Source organism: Scylla paramamosain, unplaced genomic scaffold (genome assembly GCF_035594125.1).
Source record: "Scylla paramamosain isolate STU-SP2022 unplaced genomic scaffold, ASM3559412v1 Contig17, whole genome shotgun sequence".
Taxonomy (NCBI): Eukaryota; Metazoa; Arthropoda; class Malacostraca; order Decapoda; family Portunidae; genus Scylla; species Scylla paramamosain.
This window is the reverse complement of record NW_026973682.1, coordinates 152,628-166,000: the sequence shown is the minus strand read 5'-3', so window position 1 is coordinate 166,000 and position 13,373 is coordinate 152,628. Positions and strand designations below refer to the sequence as shown.

Here is a 13,373-nt window from a genome sequence, read left to right as displayed (position 1 = left end):
AGGGTGGGGAATGATGATCAAGTCACTCAAAGCTAGACTGGCAAGCAGGGAAGATGGAGGAAGAAAACTACAGACAAGAGGCTCAAGTACTGATGGCAGGAATCCTGATGGTGGCTGCTGCATTGCTGCTGCAAAGAAGACGTCTACAGCAACCTCCCGTGCCACCCCAGCCACGAGCAAGAAGACCCAGAACAATATGGTGCCGTGAATGGCTTACGAGACGATCGATGCATGGCGATTTTCACCACCTGCTGCAGGAGCTCAACCGAGAAGACACCAAGGGCTACAAGAACTTCCTCCGCATCAAACCTGAACTTTTCAGAGAGATGGTGGACCGGCTTACTCCAATCCTCGCCAAAAAAGCCACCAGAATGAGAGAGCCCCTGTCAGTGGGGTTGAAGTTGGCTGTCACCCTCCAATTCCTGGCATCCGGCGATTCATATACGAGTCTGCAATACAGCTTCAGGGTCTCCAAAACCGCCATCTGTAGATTCGTACCTAAAGTCTGCCAGGCCATAATTGACATATACAAACCTGAGGTGCTCAAGTGCCCAAGAACTCCAGAAGAATGGAATCAAGTTGCCGAAGGATTCTCAAAGAGGTGGAACTATCACAAGTGTGGAGGTGGTCTGGATGGCAAGCATGTTCGAGTGAAGAGGCCCTGGCATGCAGGATCACTGTTCTTCAATTACAAGAAGTTCCACAGCATTGTCCTCATGGCCGTCGCAGATGCAAACTACAAGTTCCTGTACGTCGACGTAGGTGCTGAAGGAAGTGCTGGTGATGGAGGAACTTGGTTCAAGTGCACCCTTCACGATGCCATCGCGCAGAAACGAGTGGGATTTCCAGAGCACAGCTTCCTGCCGAGTGACGACACGCCAATCCCATTCCACATTGTTGCTGATGATGCCTTCGCCCTCAAGACCTGGCTTATGAAACCTTACTCACATCAATCCCAGGTATACGAAGAAAAAATCTTCAGCTACAGGTTGTCTCGCGCCCGTCGTGTGGTGGAAAATGCTTTCGGTCTCCTGCAGTCACGATTTAGAGTCTTCGGCACTACCATGCTACAACGACCTGCAGTTGTCAAAATTGTCACCATGTGTGGGTGTGTGATGCACAACCTGATATTGGACCGCTACTCAAATTTCCATCCCCAAGAAGTCGACTGCGAAGATGGTGACCATAACGTGATTGATGGATCGTGGAGGAACATACCAAATCTGATGCAACGCCTCCAAACTCGACGGGGAACAAATCCAACGAGAGAAGCAAAGGCCGTCCGAGACTACCTGGCTTTGTACTATGCATCAGAAGCAGGCGCAGTTCCCTGGCAAGAAAGGATGGTATATCCAAGAGGACGACCAGCAGACGAACAAAGGATGGAGCAATAATTAAATAAATAAATAATATATATATATATATATATATATATATATATATATATATATATATATATATATATATATATATATATATATATATATATATATATATATATATATATATAAGCTGTGTTAATAAATGTTATCTGTGTATTTGATAATAAAGAAACCGATTAAGCTTCCTTGACTTTGAATTATATCCCAAAATATAAACTATATACATTATAGGAATATCATATTTGGGTGGGAGGGGAATGGAAAGGAAATAAGAGTAAAATAGAATATATGTTAAAAAAAATTTTAAATATGAATTTAATGTTTACAAAAATTATTAACTTATTAAATAATAGGCAAATCTGGATAATTAAACACCTTCATTTATTAATTACATAAGACTTTGGTCTAAAATTGTTAAGATTGTCTGGTTATAAGATTAAAATTTTAGCAAAGAATTTTTCATATTTACGACATTGAAATAAAATCTATACTTGATGGATATATCAAAGCTATAAAATGTTCATATATATATATATATATATATATATATATATATATATATATATATATATATATATATATATATATATATATATATATATTATGGGGACAGTACCTTTTCCATGTGTGATTCTCTGATTTAATTTTCCAAGTGTTTTACCTTTTACCAGTTATTATTTCAATACCTTATTTATATATTCAGTTATTATTTTCCAAGTTCTTTATTACCAACTCTTCATTATTCCCTTTTATCTGTTATCATTTCAAATCCTCAATTTTCAATCCATTTCTTAACTTCCCAAGTTTTAGTATATTTTTTTTTCTCTTTTACCATTTATGTCCCAATTATTTATATTCAGTTTGTAGTTTATAATTTTTTTTTACTGGTAAAAGGAAACATTAAAAAAGTGTTTTTAATGTCTCCTTTTACCAGTTATTATTTTATATCCATACTTATATTATAAATGAAAAGGGAAAAAATATAGTTGTTTTTTTCATATTTATTTCATACATTTTAACATATTTTTATATGCAATACATTTTTATTTTGTTTACATTTACTCGTCGCTATCCTCCGCCTCGTAGCCCTTCGGCGTCTCGATCATGGGGGACATTATGGCCTTTTTCGCCGGCGATTTCGTCTTCTGGCCCTGGAGTTTGGTGGTCGTACTTGTGTGCTGCAGGGTCTTGACGGGGGACGGTGAACAGCCGAGTATAGATTCCCACTGTATTGGGGTGGGCACCTGCTGCTGCTGTGGCTGCTGAGGGAACTGTTGCTGTTCTGATTGTTGAGGCTGGTATTGTTGTTGAGGCTGTTGGTACTGTTGTTGTTGGTATTGGGGCTGCGAGTAATGTGGCTGCTGGTACTGCGGCTGATGATAGACTGGAGGAGGAGGAGGAGGAGGAGCAGGAGCAAGAGTAGGCGGTGCAGGAGGCTGCCACAGGTGCGATGGGCTCGCAACTCCTAGTGGCATGGGCACAGAATCCAGCAACCTCCTCGGGTCTTTAATAGCACTCCTGGCCATCACTGGTTCCTCCATGAGGCTGATCATGTACGCGATCTTGGAGAAGAGTACTCCATGATGCATGGGGGAAACCTTCTTCAGGCGAGTGTACATAAATTCAACAAACTGCCGGATGTCAGCGTCAGGTCCCTCGACTGGTGGTTTTCGTGTAGCTAGCAGCTGTGCACTCTGGAGTAGTTCTTGGATGGCACTGCTCTCCTGGGTAGATTTGGTGGATCGTGGGCTGGATAGTTCCTCCTCCTGCCGTTCCTTCTTCCTCTTCCTCCTGGCAATTGAGTGGGCCGATAGGACAGACTCATGGCTGGAGGAATCTTGATCGTCACCTTGTCTGCCGAAGTCATCACTAGGGTGCGTACTTTCGTGGGCGATGTGACCTGCCAGGAAGGCCCAAACCTCGACGATCTTCTGCTCCCTCTGCGTCCTCGGCCTGGCTGCTGATCCACTCTTGCTCTCCCTCTTCTCGATTTTCCCAAAATCTGTTCTCTTCTTGTCCACCACCTTCTTCACCTGCTGGTGAGAACAGTCCGAGAAAGTTTGGGCCAGGTCCCTTCCAGAGGCTCTCCTTCCACGCCGGATTCAGCCACTTCTCGTTCCGCTTATCGTAGAGCTCTGGATGCAACTGGACGTAGTTTGCTATCTCCCTCAGTTGGTCGTCGTTGAAGGGGTAGTCCTGAACGTCTTTCTTGGATGGCCGAGTGCGTTTCCTGGAGAGCCCAGCAACAGGTTGTACCTTCACCACTTCCACATCAGGAACGTCAGTGTCGTCAGGAACCTCAGGAGGAACATCACCAGTTTCTTCCTCCTGCAGACTCGGGGAAGACTCCTGCTGTGGTGCTTGCTGCTTGCCTTTCTTGGGCATCTTGGAAAGGTTGGCTGGAGATGGGAGGGTTCTTCTTCTGTCTGTGTTTGCGAGATAAGTGACCATGTGGCCCACGGGTGCTGTTTATATACCCCTTGGATCAGGTCACGTGAGAGGCAATTATACAGCTCGCCACCACCTCGCGCTAACTTCGTGCCCACCTCGGACTAACGTCGCGCCCACCTCGCACTAACCTCGTACCACCCCGCACCACACCTCGTGACACCTCGCGCCCAGGTAGCACGAGCTCGCACCACTGCGCGCCAGGCGCGACGTCGTGCCAATAGGCGCGAGGTGTCTCGAACAGGGTACGAGGTGTCACGAGGTGATGGCACGAGGTGGGGCCGACGTCGCCACTTCGTACCACGTCGGGAAAAAAATGAAACTGTTTTAATTTTAACGCGACGTCGTGCCACCTGCCTCGACTTCCCCGACTTGGTGGCAAGAGGTCTGCACGAGCTGCCGCGCTGTTGGGCACGAGTTGGCGCGAATTGGGTGCGCACTCACCTCGTGCCACGTCGTGCCCAAAAAGTGCGCGTGTGGCAACCCGCCTTAAGGGTTAGGCTCCCCCAAGCCCTCGCACAGTGAGAACCCGCATACTGTGAACCCTTCTTTACATAATAAGGGGTTACGTTCCACGACTCTGTTTTGAGCCTCTCCCAATGTTAATCTCGGCACTTTTCTGCATAGCAATGTTTCTTCTACTGATATTAGGAGGTATGTTGTTTCTACTGCTACAGAAGGCAATGTTCTCCCTGCTGCCGCAAGAGATACGAGGTAATACTAGGCTAAAGCCACAAAAATTCGATAATCCTGTCCCTGTAGCAGCGTCTTTCAAACCTACACTTTCAGTTTACACCACACAAAAGTATCAGACTTGAAGCGAAATCACAACAGACGGAAGATTAAAGGAAAACAATAAAAAAAAAAAAATAAATAAATAAATAGATCTATACGCACTAGAAGCTTTGAAATACCTGATTGCTGCTCTTGTCATCAGTCAAAATTACACTCTAAACTTACAGCAGACGGAGGTATCAAGCTTGAGGAGGCGCCGCAGCAGTGAGGAGGTAAAGAATGCGAGGCGCGCGACACGGTGACGGCCGCTGTCCTCGCCGCCACCGTAATCTAATTTGGCTTGAGAGGAACCTCCAGTAATGTCTCATCCCGCCTCTTCCCGTGCACCAACTTAACGCCTCGCCTCGTCCTCTCCCTCTCTCTCTCCAGACTCAAGGTTACGTGTAGTCTTGCCTCACCTTTCCCTCTCCTTCTCCCTCTCTCGTGCCAGACTCAAGGTTACGTGAAGTATTGTAACGTCTCTCTCTCTCTCTCTCTCTCTCTCTCTCTCTCTCTCTCTCTCTCTCTCTCGCGCCAGACTCAAGGTTACGTGTTGAGTCTTACCCCGCCTCTCAAAAATGAATAATTAAATAAATAAAATAAAATAAAATAAAATAAAATAAAATAAAATGAATAAATAAATAAACAAATAATAACCCTTTCGTGATATATTAGATTGATTGTATCTTAGGTTAAGTTTGGTTATTTCCACCAAAAATGTTTCCTCTTGTTGATTGGTTGGTTACGTAAGATTAGTTTTACTTGGGTGACGCTAGATTAGGTTTGGAAGGGAAAGGTTTGATTCTGGTTAAGTTAGGTTAAGTCTATGTACGTTAAGTTTGGTTGGGTTAAGTTTGGTTAGAATGTTAGGCTGGCTCAAGATAAGGAACGTCAGGATACGCTAGGTTAAGTTACATTAGGTTAAATCTTGTTCCCCGCTACTCTCATTCATTTCTCCTCTTCATCCTCTCCTCATCCCCATCCTCCCTCCCTCTTCCCTAAACTTGGCGCACTTCACTCAATCACAGTCCGCACAAGATCGAGTCGCCGCCTCTCAAAGGGTACAGAGAGAGAGAGAGAGAGAGAGAGAGAGAGAGAGAGAGAGAGAGAGAGAGAGAGAGAGAGAGAGAGAGAGAGAGAGAGAGAGAGAGTCCAAGTTACACTATGACCGTCCACGCCTCCCGACTCCCGATCGCTAACACTCCAAGTCTCTCGTATCCTGAGCTGCCAAACTCCCAGTAGTAGTAGTAGTAGTAGTGGTAGTAGTGGTAGTAGTAGTAGTTGTTGTTGTTGTTGTTGTTATTGTTGTTGTTGTTGTGTTGTTGTCGTCAAGAGTGCTTCTTCTATTAATAATGTAGAAATCTTGTTAATCTGTCATCAGAACTACAAAAACCCGTGTCACTTCAGCACAGATAGTAAGCCGGGTTCTCAAGAATATTTTTTTCAGTTAGTAAGGTAGAAATCTTTTCAAACCCTTGCCACTCCACCACGAGTATTTTCAAAGGATTCAGAGGTTATTAGCCGGGTTTTCAAGAGTGTTCCTTCTGTTAACAATAAAGAAATCTTGTTTATTTGTCGCTATAAAAATAAAAACACTCATTCATTCACTAACTAGCTAAATAATCTAGTAAAAAAAAGGAACACAGCGCACCTCTCTTTTCCTGTACGGATATTAGACATAACATTTCTTCTTACTGCTTACAATTAGAGAGAGAGACAAAAAAAGAAAAGAAATCAAGTAAAGTAAGAAGCACAGTGCCTTACTCCTCATTCCACCCACACGCGTATTAGACAAAATCCAGGTAGTAATCTTTCCACGGCAGAGCGGGAAGGCAGGGATAGAGAGAAGCAGGAGTGGCGGCAGTCAACGTAAATTAGCACCTCCACTCCCTCTATGCAGCAAGAGATTGGCGCCGCACAGCAGTAGAGTAGTCAATGTAGCGGCGGTTGGCAGATGTTGGTGCGAGGGAATCAAATTAACAAGGCTACTAAGAGAAAGAGAGAGGGAGAGGAGGAGGGAGCAGGCGGCAGCGAGCGCACCACTGAGATTAATTAACGTGATTACTCTCATCTTTACTCCTTCCAACATCTTGCCGTGTAATTAGTTTTATTTACATTTTGAGGTGTGGAATGAAGGTGTGGAAATGAGAGACAGAGGGAGGAAGTGTGTGTGTGTGTGTGTGTGTGTGTGTGTGTGTGTGTGTGTGTGTGTGTGTGTGTGTGTGTGTGTGTGTGTGTGTGTGTGTGTGTGTGTGGAGCGCCAAGGGATGCGTGAGGGAGTGTGGTTCATGATGGTGTTAAGTAATTAGAAGTGTTTGTGTTACGCTGCTTTTGTTGAGGTCTAGGCTTGTTCTGGCGTGGTGCGTGGGAAGAGTGTGTGTGTGTGTGTGTGTGTGTGTGTGTGTGTGTGTGTGTGTGTGTGTGTGTGTGTGTGTGTGTGTGTGTGTTTTGCTTGTTTCTAATGTTTTAGTTGTGTCTAATGAATTTACTGTAAGAACAATTTGTTGGAGTATGCTAGTTATTGGAATTATGCTGTGCTGTGCTGTGCTGTGCTGTGCTGTGGTCAACAAAATACAGGAAGGAAAGAAGAAAGAAGTGCCGCAAGAACACAATGGTTAAGAGAAAACAATTCCTTCAAAATAACCTAACCTAACCTAACCTAACCTAACCTAACCTAACCTAACCTAATGAAGGACTCCTATACTTAATAACTACAAGTAGGAGCAGTTTTGTCCAGTAAACCCCGGAAGGAAGCTAGGAAAGACGCGCTGCAGGAACACACAAACACCACAAAACAACAGAGAACATTCGTTGCAAGAGATCAAAGCGCTTCAAAAGATCACAATACAAGACAATTAAACATTCTTATGCCTGATAACAAGAGGGACGAGCAGTTTTCTCCAGTGAATCTCCACAGAAAGAAAAGCAACAATGCAATGGCACACAACAACGATACAAGAAAGCACTTCAAAAATACAGATCATCCTACAAGGCAATTAAAGATTCTTGCGCCCGATAACACGATAAACGGGTAGTTTTGTCTAGTAAATCTCTCCAGGAAGGAAAGATATGCTGCAAGAACACAGAGGCCCCAGAAAACAGCATCGAATTGGAATGCGGGAGCAGCGGGAGCCGTGAGCGTTAGTCTGGCGGGGCGGGATGGACGGGTGGGCTTCGCATTTTTGCTGTCACTCTGAGCCCCGGGCAGAATTCCTACATGGAAATGGGAATTCTTGTGAGTGCGGTCTATTTATCGGTCTATTTATCACCAGCAGAGAGAGCGAGTGTTGTGCCCAGCGTCGGGGATCAACACAAAGGGCGCGGAGCAATACATGTAGATTGAGGCAGTAACTGGTGCAAGCTTGGGGTCGCGGGCGGCTGGGGGTCCTAGCGGCTATTGTGTGAACTCCTTGAAAGAACCGAGAAAGTGGATCGTTTGCCGAGTCCTGGTGTCCAGTTAGATATAAAAGGCGTCGTTATGTGCTGTACACTCGCCACACTCTGCAATAACAAGGAGGATGAAAGGAGGAAGTGGTGGTGGTGGTGGTGGTGGTGGTGGTGGTGGAGGGAGGCGAGGTGGGGGAAGCAGCAGCAGCCACCAATCAGTGAACTCAATGCGATTCCCATTCACGTATTGATATTCATGTTGTTGCGTCTTGAGTCGTAAGTTGTCGGCGCGTCTATTACACTCTCCTCGTGTCCCATGTGTGCAAGTTACGCCAAGAATTTGAATATTCCCTGTCTACCTGCGTCTTGTAAAGGCTGGTGAGCTCATGGTGGTGGTGGTGGTGGTGGTGAGGCAGTTTGGTGAGGGGGGAGAGAGAGAGAGAGAGAGAGAGAGAGAGAGAGAGAGAGAGAGAGAGAGAGAGAGAGAGAGAGAGAGAGAGAGAGAGAGAGAGAGAGAGAGAGAGAGAGAGAGAGAGAGAATGGATGCGTGGGTGTGTAGTTCCAATGGCTGGCTATCAAGGTTTTCTATTTACTTTTCTAACTTTTTAACAAGTACTTCCCGCCACCAAGATCTGCTGGAACTGTACACCTTCAGGAACTGTAGTGTGTGTGTGTGTGTGTGTGTGTGTGTGTGTGTGTGTGTGTGTGTGTGTGTGTGTGTGTGTGTGTGTGTGTGTGTGTGTGTTGTGCTGCTGTTGTTGGTGCTCTCCTAGTAAGAATGACAAAAGTTCCTTAAAAGAATTAGTACAAAATAATACAATAAATCTGGCTTACACTGTTACAAGCGGAACACATCCAAACCTCGAAAATAGAATATCTTAGAAGCGCTACAGGCAAATACAATAAGTAAAGAAATACATAAATAGAATGAAATTATAAACAAATACATACATTGCCTGAAAAAAAAGTTTTAGTTTACCCTTCATGTGTAACTATCTTAAACATATTTCATTTTTTTTCTATTAATATTTTTTTCTATTAATAAAGTTTGAAATATTTTAAATGCATCATACACACAGTGACGTCAGGCCGATCTTTTGGTTGAGAAGCCTCCGTGTTTCACTTTGCTCCCGCTGCCACGGCAAAACAAGTCCACTATTTCCTGCTATCGAGCAATATGTTCGCAGTATGAAGTTGACACTAGAATATTTAGAATAGTAAGTTTATCCTGAAGTGTTGATGGTATAATGTTCATCTTAGGCTTCTAACTTTGTACTGCTGTGCTTATGGTGAACTGTTTATTGCATGATGTGGCGCGGTGTATTGCCAGCCAGGTGTTCGCAGGCTGTGATGGATTACACACACACACACACACACACACACACACACACACACACAGGTGATGCCTCCAGAAGAAGTATTCCCTAACATTAAGATTCTATCACCTTACTCCCCATATATTCCCCAATGCAATAACATTCTCGCTCTCTCTCTCTCTCTCGCGCCTATATTTATATATATATATGCATTTATATCTACATCTATCTATATATAAAGAAAGATAGAAAATTATAAAGAAAAATTAATATAATACATATATACATTTATATATATATATATATATATATATATATATATATATATATATATATATATATATATATATATATATATATCCCACTCTCTCTCCATCTGCCTTCCAATCTCTTTGTCTGACTGGTAACAAAGGAAAGGGATTGAAAACACGCCAGGTTTAGTTTTATTCATTTATTTTATACCTTTACGTGGACTGACAGAGAGAGAGAGAGAGAGAGAGAGAGAGAGAGAGAGAGAGAGAGAGAGAGAGAGAGAGAGAGAGAGAGAGAGAGAGAGAGAGAGAGAGAGAGAGAGAGAGAGAAAAATTAGATTAAAGAAAAATAAAGAAATACAAATATTGTTTTATTGGCACATTCGTACGGTCACTGACCTTATTACACACTATCTTGATTTTTACACTATACCTGCACGTATGATTGTCTTTCTCTATAGTGTGTGTGTGTGTGTGTGTGTGTGTGTGTGTGTGTGTGTGTGTTCAAGGAATAATCACCCAGAACAAAATCACACCTAAAGTCTCTGCTCTGTCACTGTCTCTTATATTTTGTAGAGGGAGGTTTCAAGACACTTATCCACCAATTTTTGACTACTGCTTTGACCCTTTTATGGGACTGGCATTTCAGTGGGCATTTTTTTTATTAGATTTTTGTTGCCCTTGGCCAGTATCCTTCCTACATAAAAAAAAAAAAAAAGTTTAAGAAGTTGCCATTTTCTACCACTATTTTCACGCTAACTCTTCCTCTGATCTTGCTAACTGCATGCCTGCCCTCCTCCCGTGGCCACGCTGCACACGACTTTCTTCCTCTCACTCCCATCTCGTCCACCTCCCTAATGTAAGAGTTAACCAGTAGTCTCAAATCTTCATCCCTTTTACTGATGAACTCTGTAACTCCTTGCCTACTTACGTATAGTATTTCTTCCTTCCTACGACTGGAACTCAAGAAGGGAGGTCTCAAGACATTTATTCTCAAATTCTGGATAATCCCTTTGCCTCTTTCCTTCAAAATCTGGCCTTTTTTCCCCCTTTTTTTTTTTTTGGTGGTTGGTCGTAGGCTGGAGCCCCTCCTACATAAAACAAAATTAGCGATGGATAAAACACTCAAGATAACCCGACTATTGCTGTGTGGCCTCTGAAACCAGTCATGATGGCAAGGAAAAGTTGCAAAATACGTGTCTAGGCTGATGGTGAGAGATACACGATCCCTTTCTGCATTTATCTGAGCAGGGAAGGACAGGCAGGGTCGCCGCGTGTCCGCCCGTTTGTCTGTCTGTCTGTTCGTGTGTCTATCTGTCTGTCTCTCAGTGGCATGGACTTACGCATACTAGAGTTAGTATGTTAATGAAAAAAGTTTTCTCGTTTATTCAGGTGAACCGGCAGATCACGAGGCAGACAGACATACACAGACAGACAGACAGATGGGCAGGGCTGTCCGGTGAGCCTCCCCATTCCTTCCACACACACACACACACACACACACGAGATAGATATTTGACTGAAAACGAGAGAGAGAGAGAGAGAGAGAGAGAGAGAGAGAGAGAGAGAGAGAGAGAGAGAGAGAGAGAGAGAGAATGTTTCCTAAATGTATGAATTTCTCTCTCTCTCTCTCTCTCTCTCTCTCTCTCTCTCTGGCCATGTATTTTTTTTTCTTTAATTTTCCCAAGTATTCCGAATGGTAACACAGGAAGACTCCAGAACAATGGTACCCCGTCACCCTATCCTCTACACCTCCCCCTCTGCCTCTCATTACCAAGAGATCAGCAGCACGTGTTCCTCGCCTTTGGGAAGCTCTCATGACCCTTACAAGAAATCCCCACCTCGCCATTCCAGATTAGCAAGAGAAGCGCCGGGTGATGCTGCAAACTTTTTTTGCTTTTTATTTGATTTTACTTTTTTTTTTTACATAAATTTTACTCATTCACTTCACTTTTTACATAATGTTTCTTTATTTTCTCTTACTATGACTTAATTTATTGTTTCTTACTTCACATGTATTCCTTTATTAATCAAGCTTATCAACAATTCACTTAAACACCATTCAATTTTAAAAATTACTTTCCTTTTCTTACACTTATTCACTGTTTTACTTTATTCCTATGCTATTAGACTGGTAGTAGTAGTAGTAGTAGTAGTGTTTTACTTTATTCCTATGCTATTAGACTGGTAGTAGTAGTCAGTCAGTCTGTCAGTCAATCATTTATTCTTTCTCATAATATACAGTAAGCTGTACATCACAATGATGATGAGAGGAACATACAGACGTACGTACTGAAGATGTATGTTGAGTATGTGTGAGGAGTACTCAACTTACATAATAAATTAGTATAGCATATTATGCATATGGTTTTCGGTTATGATCCCGTTTCTTCCACACACACACACACACACACACACACACACACACACACACACTGATTACATTAAATTTTGACGTCAAAGCCTGCGCAAGTAGGAGCTGTACCTACCTTGCATATTCTCTTTCTCATGACGGCGGTCAAGGAACACCACACACACGTCAGCGGAGGGAAAGGAGGAAAAGAATAAAGAGAAGGAAGAAGACGAAGATGACATGGCGGCGGTGGTGGTGATGGTTGTAAGGTAACGCACAGCTTGCTTCCCTCCACCACCTCTGCCACACTTCACAGCTCCACCACACCTTCCTCACACACACACAGCAGCCCAGTGTGGTAGTGTTCAAGTCACCGTCAAAGTAGCCTAACTCACAGCGTCAAGAGATAGAAGTGTTCAGCGGGGAGCCACAACACACGCCACAGCAGAGAAATGCGCGCGCAAACTGGAGAGGAGTTTTGTGCTGTTGACTGTTCACATTTGTTGTCTTAGTTTAGCTAATAGAATAATAAGTACATTTTATTTATTTACAAGTGGAAGTAAAAGAACTGCTAAATATCCGGTATCTCAAGCCATACGCTCTTCACATGGAAGAAGCGGCAACACCGCGTGTTCGCGCGCAAACTGGATAGGAGTCTTGTGCTGTTGACTGTTCACATTTATTGTCTTAGTTTAGCTAACAGAATAAGACTAATAGAATAAGAAGTATTTTGTTTATTTACAAGCGGAAATAAAAGAACTGCTAAATACCCGGTATCTCAAGCCATACGCTCTTCACATGGAAGAAGCGGCAACACCGCGTGTTCCAGCAATGTCGCGAGCTGATGTCTGGCCCACCTCCTCAATTCACCATTTCAGCATATGTCCTCCCAGGCTTGTTTCTTCTGCTGTATATTAAGAGCCTGTCGTTTGGATACGAAAATAGATAAATAAAAATAAGTAAAATGTACTTATTTTTCGAAAAATAAAATCACAGCTAGACTAGATTTTATTATGAATCATTACTTGTTATAGTCTTCTAATAATAAATCAAATATCAAAACAATGCCAACTCCATTAATAGAAAAGAAAGAATAATGATATTGAGCCGAAATGTTTTTTTTTTTCCTCCTTTCCTCGGTACCTAGTCACTTTTCCTCCCCTTCATACTTTTCCTCTACCCTTCATCTTTCTTCCTTCTCCTACTGCTATATAACACGAGTCTAGAAACAGCTAGAAATCCTGAAATTTACGCTAAATATTGACGGGGAGAAACTGTTACCGTGGCAGAGACGGGGCGGGGCGGGGCGGGGCTGGGCTCGGCGGGGCTCGGCAGGTTGGGCCCCAAGGATACTGTGGTGTTTATGTGTCTGCCCTCTGTGTACGTGTGTGTGTGTGTATGCGCGCGTTTAACTGGATAGCTGCTCTGTGTGTGTGTGTGTGTGTGTGTGTGTGTGTGTGTG

The 13,373-nt window shown here is 43.3% G+C and overlaps 2 protein-coding genes across 2 annotated transcripts; one reads left to right on the top strand and one right to left on the bottom strand.

Annotated features, from left to right (window-relative positions):
• The first annotated feature begins 227 nt into the window (after window positions 1–227).
• Window positions 228–1,394, top strand: LOC135097317 (uncharacterized). Its single transcript, XM_063999108.1, has one exon. It carries the CDS (start codon window positions 228–230, stop codon window positions 1,392–1,394), a length of 1,167 nt encoding a protein of 388 aa, XP_063855178.1.
• Window positions 1,395–2,440: 1,046 nt separating this feature from the next.
• Window positions 2,441–3,833, bottom strand: LOC135097316 (serine/arginine repetitive matrix protein 1-like). The gene is made up of 2 exons (XM_063999107.1): window positions 3,265–3,833; window positions 2,441–3,173 (listed from the first exon to the last, which is right to left on the bottom strand). Exons 1-2 carry the CDS (start codon window positions 3,831–3,833, stop codon window positions 2,441–2,443), a joined length of 1,302 nt encoding a protein of 433 aa, XP_063855177.1.
• Between the last annotated feature and the right edge of the window lie 9,540 nt (window positions 3,834–13,373).

Bases quoted from the DNA above. Each gene is read 5' to 3' on its own strand.
- LOC135097317 (XM_063999108.1), top strand. From the start codon at position 228: ATGCATGGCGATTTTCACCACCTGCTGCAGGAGCTCAACCGAGAAGAC.
- LOC135097316 (XM_063999107.1), bottom strand. From the start codon at position 3,833: ATGGTCACTTATCTCGCAAACACAGACAGAAGAAGAACCCTCCCATCT. The intron at 3,174-3,264 runs GTACGCACCCTA...CTCAATTGCCAG, and splicing joins AGGTCACATCGCCCACGAAA to GAGGAAGAGGAAGAAGGAAC.